This window comes from Calidris pugnax, unplaced genomic scaffold (genome assembly GCF_001431845.1).
Source record: "Calidris pugnax isolate Ruff unplaced genomic scaffold, ASM143184v1 scaffold41, whole genome shotgun sequence".
Classification (NCBI taxonomy): Eukaryota; Metazoa; Chordata; class Aves; order Charadriiformes; family Scolopacidae; genus Calidris; species Calidris pugnax.
Genome location: NW_015094509.1, coordinates 19,697,304 through 19,720,223, shown reverse-complemented (window position 1 = coordinate 19,720,223; position 22,920 = coordinate 19,697,304). Strand labels below are relative to the sequence as shown.

Below are 22,920 nucleotides of genomic sequence, written 5' to 3'. Positions count from 1 at the left end.
GGTGGGGAAGTAGCGGGGCAGCGGGCGTCCCGCCGGCTTTCGGGAGCGCGGGCAGCGGGGCGGCGCAGGGCGGGGGGGCGGTGGGTGAGCGGCGGCGGTGCGGTCCTCGGTGCGGGCGGAAGGAAGGCAGGAAGGCGGCCGGGCGGAGGGATCCGGGAGGAGGGCGGCGCGCCTCTCCCTCCGTTGGCCGCTATGGTGGTCCTGCGGAGCAGCGCTGCCCGCCCGGTCGGCCCGGCCACCCGCGACAGACGCCGCCGCCCCCGCTCCCCCTTCGAGCTAATGGACTCCAGTTCCGAGTTCATCTCCCTGGAGTCCTCCTCGCTCGGTAACGGCAGCAGCCGCCGTGTCTGGACGCGCTCCGGGGCCGCCTCGGCCGCCGCCGCCAGGGCCGCGGAATCCAGGGGGAGCCGGAGAACCGGCCAGGCCGTGAGTACCGGGCAGGAAAAAAAAGGGGGGGAAAAATGGGTATTTAGGGTAAGAGCCTACCGCCGCGGTCGGTTGCGTGGCCCCGTGTGAAGGAGCAGGCGGGATCGCCCATCCCCAAGCCCTGACGCGCGTCCCCGGTCCCCATGCAGCTCGAGGGGGGGGCTCGGCACAACCTCCGTCCCGGGGGAGCGGTGACAGCCCCCTCAGAGCCCGTCCCGGGCCCCCTGCAGCCCCGCGGACACAGACTTCCCCCGTCCCCCTGCGGTTCGGGGTGTTATCGGTATCTCTCACCGCCTCCCCCCCTCCCCCGTCTGATTTGGTTAAACGCGTTATCTAAAAAGTCCCCTGAAAAAGATCTTAGAGACCACTTTCTCTTAATTGTGGTGACGCTCCTGGAGAGAGAGCTCGCTGTTCTGGTGACAGACACGCAGCAAAACCAGCGCTCGACAGGAAACATACATGAGCAGGAGCTGGGTTCCAGCTGGCCTGGAGCACCCCGGGCAAGTGGATATAGGTCCTGCTCTGGATGCTTTAAAAACAAAGCTCTGTCGAGAAATCAGGAGTAGTTTGGACTTAAAGCACTTACGTGCGTAACCTAAACCGATGAAAATTTTACTGAAGTCTCTTATAATTTTAGGGGGAAAAAAAGGACAGTGGAAGAGAGACAACTTAGATGATTATAAAGGGTGCTAAGTAGACCATGCTGTGCAGCTCGGTGTTGCTACTTTAATAACTGAACTGTTTCACTTGGAGAAGTTCACGATTTTCAATGTAGCCTTCAAAAGCTAAAACTCTTCTCTGCCCTTTCCCAGTCAGGCTCCTCTCCACATTCCCATGACAAGTGAAGGCAGACCAGGTCCAACTCAGAAGTGGTCTGCTCTTCAGGGGAGACTTGCCTCGGAGTGATGCTTGTGGTGGACTCTCCTTCCAGCAGAACTCTTTCAGGATTTTCAGTTGCTTAAATTAATTTATTTTTTTTTTTCATTATTTTCAAGACTACTGAAGTAAGAAGGAGGAAATCCTTGGGGTGTGGGTTTGGTTGTTTTTTTTTCTTTGCAGACAGTCATGGAATCTGCTTAAAGATCATGGCTCTGCTTTTGCAGTCTACACTAGTGATGGTTGGGAATGGCAGGGAATTCAGCTGCCCGTCGCACACACGGGGAAGGCTGTGCGGAGTTGGGCAGATAAAGCCGCTGGCACACATTCTCAGTGTGGAGAACAAGAATGAGGAAGCTAAATGTAAACGTTGTGCTGAAACCAAATCAGAATCATCATTATGCAACTGGTTGTGAGGTTCTTCTGTGTTTTGGATTCTTTATTTTATGTTTTTGCAGACCTTTCCCATGCTTCGAGTCATGGAGTCATTCTTGCCTCATTTGAAGGATGGTTGGGTTCTGCTGGAGTTTTAACTGCAGAGACACAGCAGAAGTGCCCTAGATGACAGAGATGATGCTGGTGCTAGCTGCATATTCAAGTCCTAATGCCTCTTTCCTAACTTGTAGATGTCCAAGGACTTGGTGGTGGCAGCTTTTGTAGTTTTTTCTGTATTAGTAAGCAGTTTATCTCTAGTTATTCAGCTTATTTCATCCATGGAGAGTAAGGAGCATACAGCAGAAAGGCTAAGGTAAACCAGCATCTGATGGGCTTGTGGTCTTCCATATTTCCAGTCCGAAGGAGTCTCATGGCAGATACAAAGTGTCCCTTTGGAAGCTGTGTGTCTGCAGGTGTACAACCCTGGCATAATTGCCCAAGCTGAACGAGACTGTTGTCTTGTGACCAGTATTTGAGGGCAGTGGGCTCCAGAGTTCACTTTTTGTCTGGGCAAAGTGGAAAGAGGCAACTTTTCCAGGCTGAGCCTTCATGACTCATTTGTGTAGGGATCTCAGCGTCAGAGCTCATAGCCTTCTTGCTGTTAAGCACATTTATCTCTTCTGATAGTATTTCAACATAGAGTTTTTTCCTCAGATAGCTAAACACAATTTTCTAGAAAAACTTCTTAGGAACAATTGCTAATCACTTTCTATAGCATGAGCAAATAAACAAAATAGGAAATGCTTTCAAAATTTGAAATACTTTACAAGACTCTTTCAGGCAGTTGCCTTATCTTTCCAGTTTAGCCATTTGCTTCTACTGAATTTCACTTCTTGAGCGTGTTTCTTCAGCCTGTTGATAAGAGTTAGTTACTCCTGCTCTGCTGGCAGCTTGCTGGAATTGACCTCTGGTTCTTGGTGTCTGCCGTCGCGCAGAACTGGGGTGCCTTCCTACCCATGGAGGACGGTCAGGGTTAGCAATATACACTGTTACTGCTTCGCCTGTGTCCTAATTTGAGCTAAGATTAAGGTAAAAAGACAGTACAAAGGGTAACAAATATCACAAGTATGATTTTGTGAACATTGCATTAAAAATACATTTTAAAAGGCAAATAACTGCATAAGTATACTTAGAAAGATTTCCCAGGTCACTATAGTGTAGTGGTTTTTTTTTTTCTAATATCTGTGCTGACATTCTCTGAGTGTTTGTTCTTCTTCCAGTCTGGGATTTGGCCCAGAGATTTGTGAAGCATGTTATTGCTCATCTGTTAACTGATATGGCAAACCTTTAAGATTTCTCCCAAGAAATATTTACTTCTAGGTCAATGAAGTAGAAATATCCAAAGCGGCAGTTACAACTTGTGTATCTTGGAGCTTAAGCAAGCTAAGTCTTCCACAGTTGTCCCCGACTTTGGAGTCCGATGTCACAAGTGAGCATGTGTTTAGAAATAAAGCCTCTTTCTTAAAAAGCTTTGCTGTATGTTGGGAGTAGCTGAACCTGGTGGCACTATGAATAGAACAGATGGCCTGGTCCTTCTTTCCTCTCTGGCTGAGCGGGGTGAAGCCCCATTGGTGGGAAAATACACACACAGAGAGGCATGTACGTAATATGAATCCCTGTATTATTTGATTTTGGCTGCCCAGTCTGTAGCCACCCCTGGCTCTCCCGGGGGGCTGTCAGCTCCTGTGTGAGCCCCAGAGGCGCACAGCCCCGCTCCAGTGTCGTATTTACACCCCATATGTGTCTATCACACATACTATCTATATCCCTTCCATGCCTGTCCTTAGACACTCAGATCAGTAACTGGCCTCAGGTGGGGCCTCCCAGTTGCCTCATGCCCATTCACAGGTGGGTTCCTGTCCCAGGCCTATGGCCTCCCCAGCTACACTGGCTTGGCGTCTGTTAGCCATGGCGCAGGCCGTGAGGTGTCTTCTCCCCTCACTGGCACTTGCACCTCTGTGCCCTGGGACACAGGTAGAAATGCTGTTAAATTAATAAATGAGAAGCAGGGACAGACAGTGGTGACTGATGTCCCACAATGACTTGTCTTCTTGACCCGGGTTCTCTCTTAGTCTGTGAGGTGGCCCCTGGTGTCCCTCACCCTGGGGCTGGCCAGTGGCCTCCTGAGGAGCAGTTACCGGGAGCCTCAGCCCACTGGGACTCCTCTGCTGCTTCTCCTTCATGCAGATTAGCCTTTAATCACATAACCTGACATTATAGGTAGCTCCCAGGCATGCCTGTAGAGTTTATAGTATGGTATATAAGCCATAGGTATACCAGCTGCAGGACTTCTGAGTACATTTGCAGATAAGACAACATCATTATTTCTTGTCTAGTGTTCTTTTTTTTCTTCCTAGTTGTGTTAGTGATAAACACTGAAAGTATTGGGGCAAATCTTTCTATACATCTGTTTGTGAGTATGCACATAAACCTGCCTTCTTCAAATAAACCTAGGCCTCTGTCAAATTAAAAATGAGTTGAAAGGCTTTCTATTACGATTTCTTAAACTTTTGAGAGGAAAAATGTTAAAGGTGACTGACAGGCCAGACTGCCTCTCATTAAGCTTTAGGTCTTGTTACGTCCACCCATGAAACAGAAAATGCCTTTAGGAGTTTAACCTCAGATGCCCCAGTTCAGAAGCATCTCATGAGGCCTCGTTCCACCAGCCCGGAGAGCTGCAGGAAAGCAGGAAGGGAGCTGGTCTTTAAAACGAGAAGAACACTGGGGGCAGCTGGTTCAAGGTGGGCTGAGGAGAATACGTCAGGCAGTTTGAGGATGGCCCATCTCGGGCTCAGGGCTAAGGGGGTGGTCTCAGCTCTCACTGGATGGCCCTGCCTCGTGCATTCATCGTTGCTCTCCTGTAGTGACCTTCACACTTCTTGTCATCATCTCCATCAACTACTAATGGAAGTACCTCTTGGTAACATTAGTGTCAAGAAGTAAGAGAATCTGGTCTGTTTTCTGCCCTTTTCAGTGTGAGATTTAGCTTGGCCTACTCTTCAGGAAACTTTGGGTTGTAAACTGAACAAGCCCCCTCTCATGGTCATCACAGCTTTAGTAAGAGTGATAGTGCTCACACTCCTTGCAGAAATGCCAATGTGAGCAAGATCAACAGCCATGAAGGAGCGTATCTTGAGTTACCTTTGGTTTCCCGTGGATAAATGCTGTCCTCCTGAAAGAAATCTTTTAATGTCTGTCTGGATGCAGTCATAAATGGAACAGAGACAGGGGAAAAACTCTCCTGAATAGGTTTTAATCCCAGGATGTGCAAGGTCAAGCTTGACTGCTCCTCTGAACCAAATTTAAAATAAAAGATTTTGTGGTGGTGTTTTTTTTTCCATGAAGTGCTAAGTTTATATGAGAGGCTTTGCTGCAATAACTCTTTCAAAGGATATTAAGCTCAAGTTGTCCACAAGAAAAGTTATGGCAGAGGGGAGCTTTAGCTTTGAAAACTTTTTTTGTTTTTGCTTTTCTGAGACCTACTTTTTGGTGCAGCGGTGGCTCAAGGTTTACCAGCTGTGAGTTGCACCACTACCAAGTCAGGAGAGTTACAGACTAAACCTGTCTAAATGAAGCAGAGTTTTATTCTTAGTTCAATATACATGATTCAGATAAATATGTTCTTATTTCCTTCTTTTCCTAGGAATTTTCCTCTGGCAAAATTGAATGTTTCAATGGACACTGTTTAAGATCAATGAGAAAAAACATGCCACCCTGTTCAGACTCTAGCTTTGACAAAAGCATGGAAATATTAAGTGAAAATGTCAATCGAAGACACTTTACGAGGTATTGTATTTCTAGGTGTCCAATCTCTGTTGAATTTATAGAATGAAAAGGAAAAGTGAAAGTATGCACGATGAGTCACATCATGATAAATCTACAGCTAAAAATCTGCGGGGGAACATGATTATGTTAATGTCAGTGCCAGTAGCTTAGAACTAGAATCACTCTTCTTAGTAAAAATCTTCTGCTTGTATAAAAAACATGCGTCTTTTCCCAACTCCTTTGAGATCTCTCCTCCACTTCAGTTAGTGAGATATTTGCTTCAAGACTTCAAGATTAGCAGGTTAGGAAACGTCTGTCCTTATAAAACTGTGCATATGGTGCACAGCAAAATCCTCCTAGTGGTCCATGGGCTTTTCTTTGCATGATGTGGAGCACTGGCTTATAAACTCAGTCTTGAGGGGGAACTGTAGGCTGCAATACAGTATGAGACAATATAATACTTCTGTATAATAATTCTAATACAATAATTCTTTGCTCCTTTCCTCTGTCCTCTTTCTTAATGTAGGCAGTTGGCAAAGCCAAAACCAGACCCAAAAAAAGAAGAATATAAAGAAGGTAAGTAGTAGTAATTCCTTAGAATTCCTTTTTACCCTGGTTTCTGAGAAGGATTGCACTTGGTCACTCTTACCTGTTTGACTTGGCCCCCAAAACTGAAATCATCAGCCAAAATCAGCTGAAGTTGTGAGAATAGGTATCTCGAAGATAATTTCCTATGAGTTTTACGAAGAGGTAGGTGCAAAGAGGAAGATGTGCTATTAATTCCCTTCTGGCTGGGGAGAATGCGTTGTGAATCCCAGCCTGCTCTCAGGCACTAGAGAATCTGTTCCTTAGATCAGGTTTCTTTGTGACATGGATTTTCTGGAGTCTGCAGGACACAACATAACTGAAAATTGTTCTTGCAAATAGGAGGGGATACTGCAGTATTATAAAATATAATATACGTGAGTTAAAAAGTAATTCAGTCATGAGCTGCACAGCCTCCCTGACGTTGGGAAGGTGTCGCTGAAGTTAAATGGTTTACCTGGGAACCCAGTGGTCATGCTGAGTACGCAATCAGGGTGCGTTCTGGAGGCCGCTTGCTGGCAGCTGGGAAAATCCACCGGGTCCAGGCAACGTCCTGCCAGCCACGGGCAGTGCTGAAATGCACTTGGTGTGTAGTAATTCAGCTTCTAATTGTGCATTGTAAATTGTTATTTACTGCGCTCAAACTTAGTTTTATAGTTAGTGATGATGAGATCAAAGCGTAGCTGTGTTTGCATTAACACGGTGATGTATCTGCTTCTCTCACTGACCTCTCTTCACTGTTTTAATGACAGTGCGAGTAACGAGCCCGTGGCAAAGGATGCTGTGTGGTAAATAGTGGGCAGATCTTTTTTTATAGCAGGCAAGCATTCGATTTCTTTGGTATTTGGGAGTTTACCTTGAAGCATTTCTTATCTTCTAAAGCTTTTGTGTCATAATGCAGAAAATGAAAGCGATGCATGCTTAAACAGTGTACTAAAAACATGCATCTTAAGAAGAGACTTCCCACATAAACACTTTTTTAAAAAGAGACTATTAGATACAATTTTACATGAATAGAGTAAAAACATCTTAGAGAGAAAAGATTCATTGTTTTCACTCTTCCAGAAAAAAGTAACTTGAATAAACTTGCCTCTTGCATGGAACAAAAGTTGCGTGTTTATTTTCATCAAATTTGCTTTCCAGTCTATTAAAAGTTGCTATACGAGTCATGCTTTTAAGCAGGTAGTTTAAACATCACTAATTTAAATTGAATGCTGTGGTCAAGGCAATAAATTCTAATTTGGTATTTAAACAAAAAATCAATCCACTGCATTTTTTTTTTTACATTTTACTAGACGGATGGTGAAATAAAGGGGAAAACTTATTTTCTGTCTCAAAATATTTTATAAATTAATGCGTTTTAGTCACCAGAACCCTGAAGACCAGAGCTGGGGCAAAAGCTGCAGAACAAGTCCGTGAAGAAAATGGTCATTTAGAGGTCCGGCGAAGCTGCAGGCTTCCACAAAGTCGTTACGCCACTACAAATCAATCTGTTTTGTTTGACAAACTTATAACAAAGTAAGTAAGGTTTTTGCATCACCTCGCAAAGCTACTAAAATAAGCCTTATTAGCAAGCCTTTGGGCTACTGCATAGTATTGGCCAGGGACTTTCTCCTGAGAGAAAGAGAGAAAGGTGCTGTTATTGCTGGCAGCAAGGGCTAGATGTCTTCAGTGGTTTGGCGGAGACTTCTATACGTGCCCTTATGTATATGATGCATCCTTGTGATAAGTGCTGGGCTGCAGGTGCCCTTCTCAGTAGAGTCCCACCGGGGTTGCATGGCTTGGAACTTGTGGAATGTTGTTAGCAACCTCTAACATTCCTTTGCCGTTGACCAGGTAGGGTCTCCTCCTCTTCCTCTGCCAGCACCGGTATGTGCTGTAGTTATTGCTGATGCATTGATCTGTGTAAGGTGTGAGCCTTTGTACTTCCCAGCCAAGTTGTTAAATCTGCGTTTTTTTGGAAATAAGTGCTTGTGGCTGTTTCCAGGTCTGAGCGTGTGCGGGAGGATGTGCCTGGAAGGTGCCTCATGTGTAATGAATTTGGGCACAGCCAATATTTAAATTGGCCACTGGTGTCTTCATTTTGGGATTGCCAGTTGCAGAGAGATCTACATACTAAAGCACCTTTTATGTATGGGATAGGTGGGTTTATGTGTTGTGTTTGAAACCAAAAGGGTCGGTTTAGGTTGTGACTTTTGGTAACTTTAACTTGCTCTCTAAATGAATTTTCTTAGCATCAGAAGTGCTTTCATTTTTTATTACCTTTTCTTGCATGCTTGTGAATATTTTTATAATGCTTGGTTCATTTAAGATACTGAGGGAAGCTGGATACAGCCAGACTGAAGTAGTCCTAGTGTTTCTGCCTGTCTGTCCATGGCTTAATTCTCTTTGTGAAGCTGAAATTGACATTGTTTTCTGAAAGATTTGTGAAGTGTAACAGCAGTGAGGTGTTTTTTCCAGCAGATATATAGTCATGGAAAACCAACACAAAACTTAAATTACAGTTAGGAAAAGAATAAGCAACCTGTTGTCTGAGGAAGGCGGTGAACTAAAAATGGCTTAATGCTATCATGCAGAGCAACTTCAGGGCTGTTAAAAACAACCATAATTTCTCTCTGTTATCTTTCTATAATCTTCAGAATTTTTTTTTCCTACTGAAGCGGGTTTTTTTTTTTTTTACTGTGTTCAGTGAGAGGGGAAAATAAACCTGAAAACAGTGTATGTTTGCAAATCCTCAAATGCTTGTTCTTAAACCTCTATAAAACAGTAAACATTTGACCTAATTTTTAAGTAGCATTTAAAAACTTGGCTAAGTGTCAATGACTCTTGCTTTGTGCATACTATATTAAAATGTCATACTGATTATGTATACTGTTTTACATGTTGGTTTTTTTGGTACTTGCCTATCTTTGCTCTTACATGTCAACTTTTTATCTTAGCACTGCAGAAGCAGTCTTGCAAAAAATGGATGACATGGAGAAGATGCGTAGACGGCGAATGATGGATGACCTTGGAGTGTTCCATGATGCAGAAGAAGTAGATAATAATTTATTTTACAATTTTTGTATAAGTAGTGTGTTTCACAAAGGGAAAATATTTAGTTGTAATTTTAATTTACCTGAAATAATTTCTTCCAAAGAATAGTGTACTGTAAAATCACATTTGGTTTTGCTTTCTAATTATAATTTAACGTCTTACTGTTATGGTCATACTACAGATGTGCTCTAAGGGTGGAGGAAATATCTTCTTCAGAAGACATGAAATAGCAGTGATAACTGAAACACATGTGTTCTATTATACTTCCTGAATTGCCTTATGATTTTTGAATGGACGCTGTTTACTAAAAACTGAATTCATTGATGTCTGCTTTATCTATGTCTGTTCTTGTGCCAGCCTTGCCTGTGAGTTTAAGTAGTGTTCTATCCCTAGAGGAACTTATGTTAAAATTATATACAGCAATCATATTCCTCTGTCTTAGTTTTGCTCTGCTAAATTAAGTTCTTCTACGGACCTTTTGAATGACGGGCACTTCATTTTTTAAACATCTTCATAGGCTGCTTTCATAGTTTTTTGTTTAGCTATGAATTTCTTTTTCTTTTTAATGAAACCAGAATTGTCCATAGTACTTTGTGCATCATCTCTCAAAAGCCCACGTGAATTTTTTTTGTCTGTTAGGAGTTGCTTTTTCCTGGGTTCTGCCACACTCTTGGATGATTAACCTGTGATTAATTGATACGCTCGCTTTTGTATCTGGATAAATGTTTAACTATCACATGTACTAAACCATTTTAGGGCAGAAATTCTTGTTACTAATCCTGGGTGCCAGAATGATGTTGCTATTCTTTCCTGTACCTGAGCTTCCTCTTGTGTCTGTGGAGTACCTTGAAACCATTACTATATAGGCACCAAATATTGCTATGTTAGCTTTTCTGCATATGTGAATGATCTTTCTTCTTTCTTTTAATTAGGAAAACCTTGATAGGTACTCCCGAGGAAAGAAAGAAGTCCAAAGCCCTGACGAAGAAATGGCTGATAATCAAGGTGGCATTATAGATTAGTTCTGTTTTAGATTTTCTTTATTATCCTCTGCCTAAAAGCCTTGCCTTAAACAAGTGAGACGAGCTGAACTACTGGGTGTTTTTCATCTATTAAAGATAAAATCTGTATTGCTATTGACATTAAAGCCATAGTCACAGACTCTAGGGCTGTACTGCAGTGAGCTCAGAACATGTATTCAGAGAAGAAAAAAATTGGTGCTTTTCCAAAACGCTTACAAGATAAAAGGCAACAGATGGCCATGGACAGGTGGGAATACAAAGAAATGGACGGTATTACTCGGGGTGATCTCACTACAGCAGGAGTGTGACAGTTTTCACGGTTGTGAGCAGCACAGTGAGAATTACAGGCAGTAAGGTAGGCTGCCAGATGTGTGGGGAAAGCTCCTCCTGAGTGTGAAGATCAGCAGGGGAGAAGATAGTGGTGTTCATTTTTGTGTTTAGCAGGTATCAGTAGAAGCTGCTCTCCGGGCCTGTAATAAGGACCTGTCATCCCAGTAGTCAGTGGGAAATAACATGAGGAATAAGGTTAAATCATAATAGGCCATATTAACTTTGTGTTTGAAGTGAGGGGGAAAAATGTCAAGGTTTTAAGCAGAATGATAGTTGTGATTAAGGCAGTCATTCTGACTGTACTTAAGGACAGAGAAGGATGTGGCAGTAGCTGAGTTGGTATGGAGTAGGTTTTGTGATGGACCTTCTCTGCACGCCTGCAACGGGGCTCAGAGAGACAGTGGCAGGAGGGGGAGCCCAAATAATACCCTGCTGGGCTACTCCCAGGCCCATCAGCCCATCAAAGCCCTATCTGCACAAGCCCAGAGGAGCACAGGGCAGGCAGGGACCCAAATCAAGGAGGAAGAGCCACCTTGCCTGGGCCGCTCCCAGTGCTGTCCCAGCAGAGCCATCAGCCCCAGTGTTCAGGCATGAAATCAATCTGGATGAGCCATTGGGGGTGGCTCTCCAGAGATCACCTTTCCAACTAAGGGGTTACTACCTAGGGGTGGGACATATAGTGGGATGCTGGGGAAAAGCAGTTCACATGGGACTTGCCATGGGATCTTCAGGGCAGAAACCAAAGGCAGGACAAGGGAGGGGTTTAGGTGATTTTGGGAGGAACAAGAGTGGGAAAATAGAGAGGCAAGGGGATAAAAAGGGCTGGTCACATGTAAATATTTTGCTGGTCAGTACACTTGACTGACTGCCCTGCCCTTGATCACCTGCCTGACCATCAGAACTTGAGTAAGAGGTGATTTATGCCATACCCAGTGAGGACAGTATCTTGCACATGTTACAGACTGTGTAAGACTTGACCAATGGCAATGGAGACCTACGAAAAGGTTCAAGCTAGATGTCCAGGTGTTAAGGAGCACTGGGGTGGTCTTGTTCCTCATCATGAACAGTCCGTGGCCGCTTGTTAGGCCTCTTGTTAGTTCAGAGGCAGCCTGTGGCTCCCGAGTGCACACCTCGGGGATCAGACCTCCTTGTAGAGCAGTGAGACACCACCTGGTGCCACAGGAGGTGCCCGGTGAGAGGCTGACCTAAAGAAACCAAGGTAGGGCAAAGCATTAACATAAAGAAACATGATCAAGTGTGCCAGGGGCAATTTGACTGGTAAGGGAGAGGGACAGCTGGCTCATCATTAGGAGATGTATTTAGGAGAATATCAACTCAAGGCTTTAAGAAGAGCAGCTTTAATGCAAGGCATGGGCAGTCTAAAAGCAGGAACTATATGGTGTGGTTCAAGTGTGTGGATCTCAGGGTGCTGGGCAGGAGAGACTCATATACAAGTAATTAGTACGTTGAATGGGAAATTAGAGTATGGGGCAATTCATTTGTGATCAAAGTGAAAACTCTTGGAATTCTAAATTAGGAAAAAACTAAAACACACTTTTATAATGAAAAGCATGCCAGGAAGTGTGTCAGCGTCAGTGTAAAGCAGATGAGTGGAGCAAGGGGAAGGACTAGAGGAGCAGAAAAGCAGATAAATTCATGCCTTTCTGAGAGGTCATGCATTTGTGACAGGAGTGTTTGAGTACCAAGGACTGGGCATGGTAGCAATGCCAAAATAATTTTTCAGTTTTCCATGTGCTGTCTGTATATCTTGTGTAACTTACGTTTCATTCAGAAAGCAGTGCAGCCTTTTGTGACTTGCCCATTATTGCTCACGTAATCTGTGGCAGAGCTAGGACTTGGGGCTAGATTACCATGCTTAGTTTTACCACTATAGAGCATTAAAAACATTTCCTTGAAACACTTTGTCAAAATAACAAGAAACGACTTTCTGAAATAGTGGTTTTCATAGGAGCTGCAGATGACAGAATTGTTGTTAGTAAAACTGATGAGAAGTCACTCAGCAATTTCAGCGAGGACTGAACAAAATCTATATCTACGCTCCCTTGTGTTTTCTAATTTCTGGAATGTGTCTTGCATAAATTGGTCTTAAGGTTTTGCAGATTTTCAGATCTATTGTGTTATTAACACGAAGGTAATAGTAAAACCTACAGGCATCTGTGTAGTGCATTTTGAATTTAATATAATTGCAACAGTACTTTAACAGTTTAATTTTGTGTCGCTGCATTGTAGTTTCATCAGAAGAAAGTGAAGAGAAAGAAGATGATGATGGTGAAGACAATCGAAAGCGTTACGACTTTAGACAGAGGAAAACCGTTGAGCGCTATCAAGCTCCACTGGAAAGTAGGTTATGTGCACTTAGCTTAGAAATTAGCTTAAGAGCTAATTTCTTGTATATAAGTGAGATAGTTTTTTAATGAAAATATATACACACACTCAACTTCTATTTAAATTTCTTACCTTCATTCTGCTAGTAAATTTTATTAAATGCATGTATCCTGTGCACATTTTATTTCTTTGCCATTTGGCATACTTACTGTGGTTTTTCAGTAAAAAAGCCATATGTTCTATATATCTTTGAAAGAACAGTAGTTAAACAGACTTGATAATCTTACTCTTGTGGTTTTCAGTTCTCCTTTAAAAGCAGGTGTGTGTTTTTTCACTTCTACTGTGAACTGATTTTAAACCCCGCCCTCCCCAATCACTTGAAACTTCCCCTGAAATTAGAGATTGGTGAAACACATCACACTGCCTATTTCACTACCCTGCTTTCTCTTAAATTTGTTTGTAACATTATTCTATGTTCTTTGCTTTCGACAGAACCAAGACAACGTAAGATATATTTTTCGGGCCAGTCTTCACCTGTTAGACAGAGATACTCGTTTAGAAGTGCTCAGTCACAAGGCTCTTGCTGCAAAAGAACTAACAGGTTGGTGTAGGGTTAGTCATAGTTCTTGTTTATCAGTAGTGCTGTCACTCACGTTACTGAATAATGCTTTCAAGAGGATTTGGATTGGTGGTAATTACAGAATAATAGTGTGATTATTGCAGTGGTAGTCTGAGGGTATATAGAAAACATATATTGGGGAGGGAGACTATACCTTTTACTAGCCATTAGATTTTTATTTTTTTTTAAATGCAGTTATTTGTGGTCACTGATAAGGTGATTATGGAGGTTGTGGCTGAAATTGCGTAACTGAAATGCTTTTGTTCTGGAATTGAAGCCAGAATGTCCCTGTGAAAATCTTAACGACTATTTAATCCGGAAGAATACCAATTATTTTCTTAGAAGTGAAGATAATTTTGTTAGAGGGAGAGCTTTATGGAAGTTTTAGTGATTTTTTTTTTTTTTTAATCACTCAAATACTGATAGTGGTTTCTCTTTGGAATCAGTTAATGTTTCTGTATGAAACTATCCTTAAACAAGAAAAATGCCAAATGAAATTATAAATTATCATTGCAATAGTAACGTCAAAGGGGGTTTGGGTCCTGTAAGCAGTTAAGAGCTTGGGGAATGCTGTCTCTTGCTAGATATAAGCACTTTGTTTAGCATCCTTGAAAGCAGAGCTTTGGAAGGAAGGGTTTTTGAAACACAGTTTTTAAATAAGTTGAAAAGATTTATATTTCAAAGGGTAGATATGTAATGCTCAGTGAAACTCGTTTTGTGTAGGGGTGTGTGTGAGAGAGATTGAACAAAATGAGTACTGTGTTTATGAAATTTCTTTTCAAAATAGTTAAACATTTTACCCTCAAGAAAAGTAAAATTTTGCTGTCACAAGGTATGTGACCATCATGTCATGTACCTTGAAATCAGATTCATAAGAGTACAATGATCTGTAATCTTAGTAGATCTCAAAAGAAATTCTGATATAGAATTCACTTAAATTTTGATGTTACTTAGCGTGTACTTAAATTTTTAACTTGTTTAATTGTTTGCAGACGGAGACACGCAGTCCACAACAGTGATTCCACATCTTCTTCCTCATCATCCTCATCTGATGATGAAGAGCATTTTGAGAGGCGTAGGAAGCGCAACTGTAACAGAGATTTGACAAGGTGAATGACACTGGAGAATAGGGGGGAGAGAACGTTACTGGGGAGGAGTTTGCATCTGCCTAAACATGAAGAGTTGTTCTCTTCATCTTGTATAGTTTCTAAATGGTGGCAATGTTTAACCATATCTCTTGGTACTGATGACTGTAACTGGACTCTCTGAAATTGGATTTTTAGAATTTACTTTTAATAAGCAATTTGATTTCTAGGCAGAAATGGGAGGAGAAACACTTTGAAGTAATTTTTTTAATGTAAATTCAATACTGCTCCTATGCTTTATGGTATTTCATTCAGAAAGAAAACCACCATAACAGAAAATGTTATAAATTGAGGAAATGACGGAGGTTTTGCTACTTAACAAATGCTCTAGAGAAACTATTTTAATAACAATCTAAAAAATAAGTGTTCAGGCCGTGTGTGTTGTCAGGCACATACATTCCAAAGTCCTTGGGAAGGACCAACAGTGGTGGACAGCCTTTATAATGTTAATCTACACTGAAATAAGTGTCCCTTTGGGCTGTAACTTTTTGAACACAGAAGCAAAAAATCTTTGAAAGATGTCAGTGTATTTTGAGGGGTTCTTCCATCACATAAATCAAGGTCAATTCACAGTCTCCACATACGGAATAACTTGTTTGAAGCTTGCATTCATGTATGGGCTGTGTTGACTGGCATAGATATCATAAGCAGTCAGAGTTGTTAAAATAATTAGCTCAGTTTAATGTCTGGAGCGACCATTTTCCTTTATTTACTTATGGGTGTTAAATGTAAACCAATTTGAACAAATATTTAACTATTTAGGAAGTTTATGCTCATTTATAAGGTCTTCTGCATTCACTTGCCATCATTATAACAGCGAAAATCTTCTAGCTGCATGTGAAGTTCAAAAGCACCTTTCTCTTTCTCCTTAATTCAAATTAGATGTCTTCCACTAAACTTTCGGAAAGATGAGTTAAAGGGAATTCACAAGGATCGAATGAAAATTGGAGCGAGTCTGGCTGATGTTGATCCAATGCAAATAGATTGTTCAGTAAGTATTTCTAGTTCATTGTGTGCGTGAGATGTTTCCAGTGTTTATGAAAGCTCTCAAAAACGTGCTGTCTACAGCTACCCTGGGTTACAGTTTTCTCTCAAGCAGTTTGAAAACTGCCCAGAACATTTCTTTTGTGCTGACATACAACTTCTGATGGAAAGTTATCGAGATTGCAGCTTGCTTTAATGTATAAAATGTGTTCTCTCAAATTTATCTTTAGGTCCGGTTTGATAGTGTGGGTGGTCTTTCTGACCACATTTCAGCTTTAAAAGAGATGGTTGTGTTTCCATTGCTTTATCCAGAAGTCTTTGAGAGATTCAAAATTCAACCTCCAAGGTAACAGACATTGTTTAAAGCTATAAATTCTAATTCACCCATTTTCAGGAGATCCTTCAACTGAGGTAACAATACGTTTCCATGCTTCAGAATTTTCAGCAGTGTTGATGGGAGTTTTTTGGTAGTGGTAAGAAGTAATTTCTTAAAAATGGATAGAACCCAGAACATATGTATGTTCAAAGATTTACTCTGTGGTGAGAATATACTTTAAAATTGTCTTGCCTTTAAAAGGTGGGGTTGGTGTGGGTTTGGTTTGATTTTTATGTACAAGTCAACTTGATTAGTTTATAAGCAGAAAGGAATCATCTACTTGTAGTCAGCTGTGATTTGTTTGGAAGTCCAGTTGTCTCTCCCTGAGACTCTCTCTTTTTTTCAAGTGCTCAAGTATCAATTTCACAATTGATAGGACTTGCAACTAGAACTTCGCGGTGTTTGTTTAATAGGAATCTGTCCGATGCTTACACAGCTAAATTAGTTCTGCTTTAGAAAATGAAATTATTAGAGATTTAATTGTTAGCTTTATATATACTTGGTCAGCCTAACTCAATTATGATATGTTGAAATATGACTCCCTACCCTCTAGTGGTTGGGGGCGAGGGAGTGAGTGAACAGCTGTGTGGTCCTAGTTGCAGGCTGGGGTAAAACTATGACAATTACAAATAATGGACAGAAAAATGTTTAGTGTTCTGCTTTTTTATTCATTGCAATTCTTTGTGGATTGGCTTTTCTTGTTGATAGTTATCTGAAATATCCAACCTTTAGACTTCCTCATTTATTATCACCAGTGGATGGTCTGGGAAACCAAATCCAGTAACTTAAAGCTTTTTAAGGGAGAATGAAATGCTTTACTATCAAATCCTGCCTTTTGTGTATATGAACTGGTGATTTATAAGTTAGCCCTATCTCGCGTTCTGCGATGAAGTTTGTTCTTGTTGGGTTCCACTGTGCTGTAACCACCCCTGTTAGTTTGTCAGCAGTTTTGGAAGTGTCCTAGTAGAACACTACGATCTTTTCTCAAGGTTTTGTACATCTGCATTATCCTCTTTACTCATTTTGTTTACTGCCTTGTTGAATTGTGTAAGTACTCAAAACTTCCATCTGTTTGACTTTTCTCACACTTCAGCTGTTACCGCTGTCTTATACATAATGTATTTTGGTTAGGAGAGAAGAGTTGTGTATTTTAGGGATGGAGGTTGTAATGATTTTTTTTTTTTTTTTTCTTACGTGAATTATTTATTTATTTATTTTTAATTGCAGAGGCTGTCTATTTTATGGTCCTCCAGGGACTGGAAAGACACTGGTTGCTCGTGCACTTGCTAATGAATGTAGCCAAGGTGACAGGAGAGTGGCCTTTTTTATGAGAAAAGGTGCTGACTGTCTGAGTAAATGGGTAGGGGAATCTGAACGACAACTTCGTTTGTTGTTTGATCAGGTAAGGTTAAAACATGCCGTGTGTTCTGTCCGAGTTGTAACTGTAATTTTCTGTGGTCAATATTTTTAAGGAGAACTCACTTTTTTTCTTGTTTCGTCTGTTCCTTCCACTGAAATGGCATTTTCAGTGTTTCCTTTTTCAGTGGGGTTTTTAGGGGCTTGAAATCTTGAGATGTATTGGGAAAGATTAGTAAAACAAATGAGACAATCTCATAAAGCAACCCCCTCCGCCCCACCTCAAAAGAAAAAAAAACCTGCAAAAACTAACCACAGAAAAGGTTGCAGGAGGCAAGAAATGGTGGCTTTAGATCGGAGGGAAGCAGAAGAAGGCTGAAAGCATGGTCATTTAAATTCACAACGGAAGCTTGCTTTCAGAACCTGTAATTGAATTAAGCCCCAGCTCTGTTCTCGGTGGTTGCCAAATAGCTGTAAAAACTACTGGTATGATTTGTTTTCTGTCACCCAGTCTCAGTGGGTTGACATAGGCTGCTGTCTTCTATTATTCAAGCCACTTACTCCATTAGCTCAATTAGTAGAGATCCCTGGTGCTAGTCTGAAAAATCCAGTTCTAGTTCTTTCCAACCTTAACGTTTTTCATGCCTTTTGTGTTTAAAATAGAGCTGGTTTACTTATACCAATATTCCTTTGTTTTCATTCTAGGCCTACCAGATGCGACCTTCAATTATTTTCTTTGATGAGATAGATGGTCTTGCTCCTGTGCGGTCCAGTAAACAAGACCAAATTCATAGGTAGTACATTTGTTTTTGTATCTATGTAGAAGCTGCTCGATCTTTGCGAAAAGAAGACCACGACCTATTAAACTTTGTGACACATTCATTTATGCTGAAGACTAGTAATTCAATGCTACTAAATTTCAGATTATTTTTAAACAATAATTGCAACCAATTCACGAAATTTGATATTAACACAAGGCCTGTGTTACCTTATCTATTTTTTTTGTGTCTTAAAATAAGTCTTTCATGAATCAACGTCTCATCAATTAAAAGCTTGGCCTTTTTGAGTGATCACTGGAGAAGGTCATGTAGAACGTAATGAACTTTACTAAACCAGTGAATGAAAATTTTATTTTTTTTTGTTAGCTCTATTGTATCCACACTTCTGGCACTTATGGATGGCTTGGACAGCAGAGGAGAGATTGTGGTAATTGGAGCAACCAACAGACTGGATTCCATAGATCCTGCTTTGCGAAGACCCGGACGCTTTGATCGAGAGTTCCTCTTCAGCTTGCCAAATAAAGAGGTCAGAATTTAAACTCAACCTTAATGCTAATGCGGCAAAGTCCATCTTTATAGCAAACCCACGGAACAGTTAACCAGTATTGTACAACTTGGATAAAAGAGGGATATCTGGAGGGGCTGTGCTGTACTGTGGAGGGGCAGACCTAGTACTGAATATATAGGATTAAGATGATTTCGACAAGGAGTTAGTTCTAATTTGTTTTGATTTCACTGTGACCAGCCAAGAAGATGTGATGCTGCTAGTCACTGAAACATTTAAGAAAGAATGAATGTATGAATTAGCTGTAAGTTACTGCTATCTCATCTTGAAAATGAAAGAAATTGTGCACACATGAGAATTCCTTTTTGCTAACAAAAACTTTTATCAAGGCTGGTGCTACAGCAAATTGAAATTTTTCATTCCCAAAGCAGTTCATGTTTGCTTATTAAGTTAACCCACTCAGGCATTTTCACCCTGAAGTGCTCTTGCTCTCAGTTCTTGGTTTAGGGGTGGATAGGGGACGTACCTGTGTCGGATTGCTCCCGGGATGGGTATCCTGGAACACACCTATAAGTACTTTGGGATCTGAGATTCTTACTGGTACTTGTTAACAAGGAGTTGGACAAAGATGTGAAGTACAGTGTGCAGGTGCAGGGCTTGGGAAGCTTCTAGTTCAATGGCTATAGCTAAACAATAAAAAAATAAGTATATAGCATCCAAAGAATACTGGGCGGGGGGAGAGTGCAAAATTGAAATCCTGTTTCTGTGGGTTTTCTCTGGCTGTTACTGATACTGCTTTTATTAGCACCTTTTGGAAAAAGGATAAAATGCTTATTGGATTGAAAGCTACTAAAAGTTTCCAGTTTTTACCTGCTTTCAGGAACAGGAGAGGAGGTGCCATGAAACAGATACAATACATGATTCCCTACTCTGGAAGAATTCTAGAAATCTGCCATAATTAATCTTTCTACCAGGAAAATACTTAAATGAACCTCTTGCTAAGATCAGAGATGAAGATAGGCAACGTTTGACATTTTCTTGATCAGTGACAGTAGTTTGAGTTATAATTATTGTTCTTCTTTGTAGTAATTATAGCAATTTGAAATGTAGTGCTAGGACTGTTTTCCTTGAATGAACTGGCAGAAAAGCAAATTTGATGAACTAATGACAATGTCATGATGAAATTTTGCTAAATTTGAGATCATTTTCTTTGACGAAAAAAATCTCGGTTTGCAGATAAGTTTTTTATTACCATTTTCACATCAGAATCATTAGGTCTCATACTTGGGGAAACTTACTTTTTATGGAAGCTATAAATCCCTTTTATTCCACTGCATGTCCCCAGAAAAGGTTTAATGTTACAAATTGAGGATTATTAAATTTGCTGCTTGAAAAAGCAGAGAGCGTATTAACTGAACTTTAAAATACTTAGAAGTTTGCCAGAGAAGAAAAGTATTTATATTAATTGTGAGGGGTTAGTGGGGGCTTGTGTTTTTGGGGTTTTTTTTTAAAGAGAAAAATTTAGGACAAACTAAAATGCAACCGTTTTGTTTCCAGGCTAGAAAGGAGATTTTCATGATTCACACACGAGACTGGACCCCTAAGCCATCGGACATGTTTCTTGAAGAGCTTGCTGAAAAATGTGTTGGTAGGTTTGAAAACAAAGCAGTACCTGAGCTCTCAGCCTTGCTGCTGAGCGAGGCCGTGGGGCAGCTGGCACGCCTTGGGAGCAAAGTTAGATGCTTCTTTTAAATTTTGTTGTTGTCTCTCAGAACATTGAATGGGTTTTGGGCATCTTCCTCGGGATTGAAGTTTTGTTTAGGAGGCTGCTTTATAAGTGCCAGGTTATCAGGCTGTGAGCCATGTAACAAAACTTCTTTGCAGTGCAGTAACTCTTTAAATTCTCTCTTAACCAGTTAATTTTTGGCTGCGTACAAAGTGTTTCTGTGTTGCACTATGGAAACCTTGGCCTTGACTTCTGTGTTGCCTGAGACTGACATCATGTTTGATTCTTGTTTTGTTTATTAGGATACTGTGGTGCTGATATTAAATCCTTATGTGCTGAAGCTGCCCTCTGTGCTTTGCGCCGCCGCTACCCTCAGATATACGAAAGTAGCGAGAAACTACAGTTAGATATCGCTTCTATTAAAATAACAGCAAAGGATTTTGTCATGGCTATGCAGAAGACTGTTCCAGCTTCACAGAGGGCGGTGGCTTCACCTGGGCAAGCGCTATCATCTATTTCAAAGCCACTGCTTGAAAACATACTAGCAAGAATTTTAGAAGCCGTGCAGAGAGTGTTTCCCCATGTAGAGCTTGCACTAAAGAAGGACCAACGGCAAGGTATAATAACGATAGCGTTCACTTCTTTAAAATTCTGCCAAAGCAAAAACTTCTAATTTGTGCAATCAACATACACAAACCTCTCAGCCGTAGTGACGGCAGAATTTTATAATCTGCATGTGCATGCCTTTATTTCAGGAATATCGTGCATCGTTTTTATTCTGGATTCAGAACTGAAATGGAACTGTGAATGAGTCGCAATATGCATTAGAGAGCTTTGTGTTCTCTGCTAGAGCACCTTGTTTCTGAGAGTAGCTAACGTAATTATCATTTGTAGAGATGGATCTAAGGCTTCATCTATGAGGCACCTCTTTCAAAATAATTGTTTAAATGGTGGGAGACGGCCATTTTTACAGGAATGCTTCCAATTCTGATCTGAAGAATGGCAGGACCACAATACAAATAGTGTAGAGACTTAGGCAATCTCCTTACGTCTGTGGTAGGATGAACTCTTCAAACAATAGCATTCAGCATGTGCCCTCAAGTGAAGAAATATAAGATAAGGAGATAAGGAGTTCCCAGCATGGATTTAGAAGCTGTGTTAATGCAAGAGTGAGATACGGACTACTCAGGAAAGTTAACAAACCTCTCTTATCTTTCAGACAGTTTAAATCATATTTTAAGAAATTATACTGTTGACAGTGATGAGGAGTCACCATCAATCTTTGAAGATAAGCCAACGCATAAAATGCCTGATAGACAAAATGAAAAATTCCTCAATTTTAGCAGGTAAACTATTGTTACATTTATGTTTACATTTTTAAGATGGCTGGGTCTGTAAACAGTTTTGGTGTGAGGGGTGGTAGATGAAGGAGTAAAGTGGGGGTGGGGTGGACACTTATTTGCAAGAAGTAAGCTTGAAGATCCAGCTGAGTACTGGTGTTCTAATGGAGTACGCTGCCATAACACACCAAACTGAACTGCTCAGCAGTTCTCTTTTCCTCAAAGTGCTACACAGACTATTAGAACACGTTGATTTAATCCATGGTATTCCTTGAGAGACTCAACACTGAAGAAATGTGCTGTCTGTCCTTCTAGCTAAAAAAAGCCATATGGATTTGTGTAGCCATCTTTGTCTTTCTGCCTTCCAAGATTGTTAAACCAGTAGCAGATTATGTAGCAGAAAAAAAATTGAGAAATGGTGTGTTAAAACACTGAGAAAAACTTAAGCTACATCTGCATTTTGTACCTTTAGCCTACTAAGTTTATGTTAACATTCTAATGTGAAAGTCATATAAGCCAACAGTTGAAAAAATAGCTGCTTGTCCCTGTTGTGTCAGTTATTTTTCTCAATTTCTATTGTTGTGCTGTCCTGAACTGCTGAGTTTGGTTAGGTCTCTAGGATCTTTGACTTCAGCCAGTAAAGGTGCAACAGTATCATGGTGAAAAAAACAAATGCTCTTCACAAATGTGTTTCATGCTACTAAAGCAAGATTACTGAGAAGTTAATACCCAATTCAAAGTGAAACAATTTGAATGACTGCATAAAATAAGCATAAATCTTATACATATTCAGAGTACTGTAATTTAACCAGTCCAATTGTGTACTTCTTCAGATAACAGCTAATATGTTTCAGTGCCCACATTAATTTCTTTCTAGAAATGTTTGTTGTGCTCCTTCCTTCCCACCGTCTCCAGTAACTTTGGCCAAATTTCAGCTAAACTTGACAGATGTAAAGATCTTACAGTTATTTAAACTCAGGACCTACTGAAAATTGGTCTGTACAGGTGGTGAAGAGATCCAGGTCGGTGTGTGCTGAGAGAGAGGGTTGTTATTTTCCCCCAGATTGGGTTACTGACCAGTTGTTGTCTGTGTATTTAGCTGCACCGTCCCGCTGTGTGATTTAAGAGCTGTTACTTAACCCAGCCAAATGAATAGCAGACATGCTGGGGATTGGCAGGGTTTCTTAGGGGCGGTATGGTACAAGTTTGGAAGAAAATGGGCTTTGATACTCTTCCTGATCACAGACCAGTTTATTATTTGCTGGAATA

The 22,920-nt window shown here is 40.9% G+C and overlaps 1 protein-coding gene across 2 annotated transcripts in view; it reads left to right on the top strand.

The window, feature by feature from the left end:
- The first annotated feature begins 100 nt into the window (after window positions 1-100).
- Window positions 101-22,920, top strand: part of ATAD2 (ATPase family, AAA domain containing 2) — a 36,390-nt gene continuing 13,570 nt past the window's right edge. The window contains exons 1-17 of one of the 2 annotated variants that reach the window (XM_014965304.1): window positions 101-426; window positions 5,381-5,523; window positions 6,029-6,078; window positions 7,452-7,605; window positions 9,027-9,123; window positions 10,056-10,128; window positions 12,726-12,836; window positions 13,314-13,422; window positions 14,433-14,549; window positions 15,468-15,576; window positions 15,800-15,915; window positions 17,173-17,347; window positions 18,007-18,095; window positions 18,447-18,606; window positions 20,143-20,233; window positions 20,614-20,928; window positions 21,531-21,657. In XM_014965304.1, the coding sequence (XP_014820790.1) occupies window positions 193-426; window positions 5,381-5,523; window positions 6,029-6,078; window positions 7,452-7,605; window positions 9,027-9,123; window positions 10,056-10,128; window positions 12,726-12,836; window positions 13,314-13,422; window positions 14,433-14,549; window positions 15,468-15,576; window positions 15,800-15,915; window positions 17,173-17,347; window positions 18,007-18,095; window positions 18,447-18,606; window positions 20,143-20,233; window positions 20,614-20,928; window positions 21,531-21,657 (2,270 nt within the window). In that variant the 5' untranslated portion in view covers window positions 101-192. The remainder of the gene's footprint in view (window positions 427-5,380; window positions 5,524-6,028; window positions 6,079-7,451; window positions 7,606-9,026; window positions 9,124-10,055; window positions 10,129-12,725; window positions 12,837-13,313; window positions 13,423-14,432; window positions 14,550-15,467; window positions 15,577-15,799; window positions 15,916-17,172; window positions 17,348-18,006; window positions 18,096-18,446; window positions 18,607-20,142; window positions 20,234-20,613; window positions 20,929-21,530; window positions 21,658-22,920) is intronic. The other variant, XM_014965302.1, reaches the window with a different exon arrangement.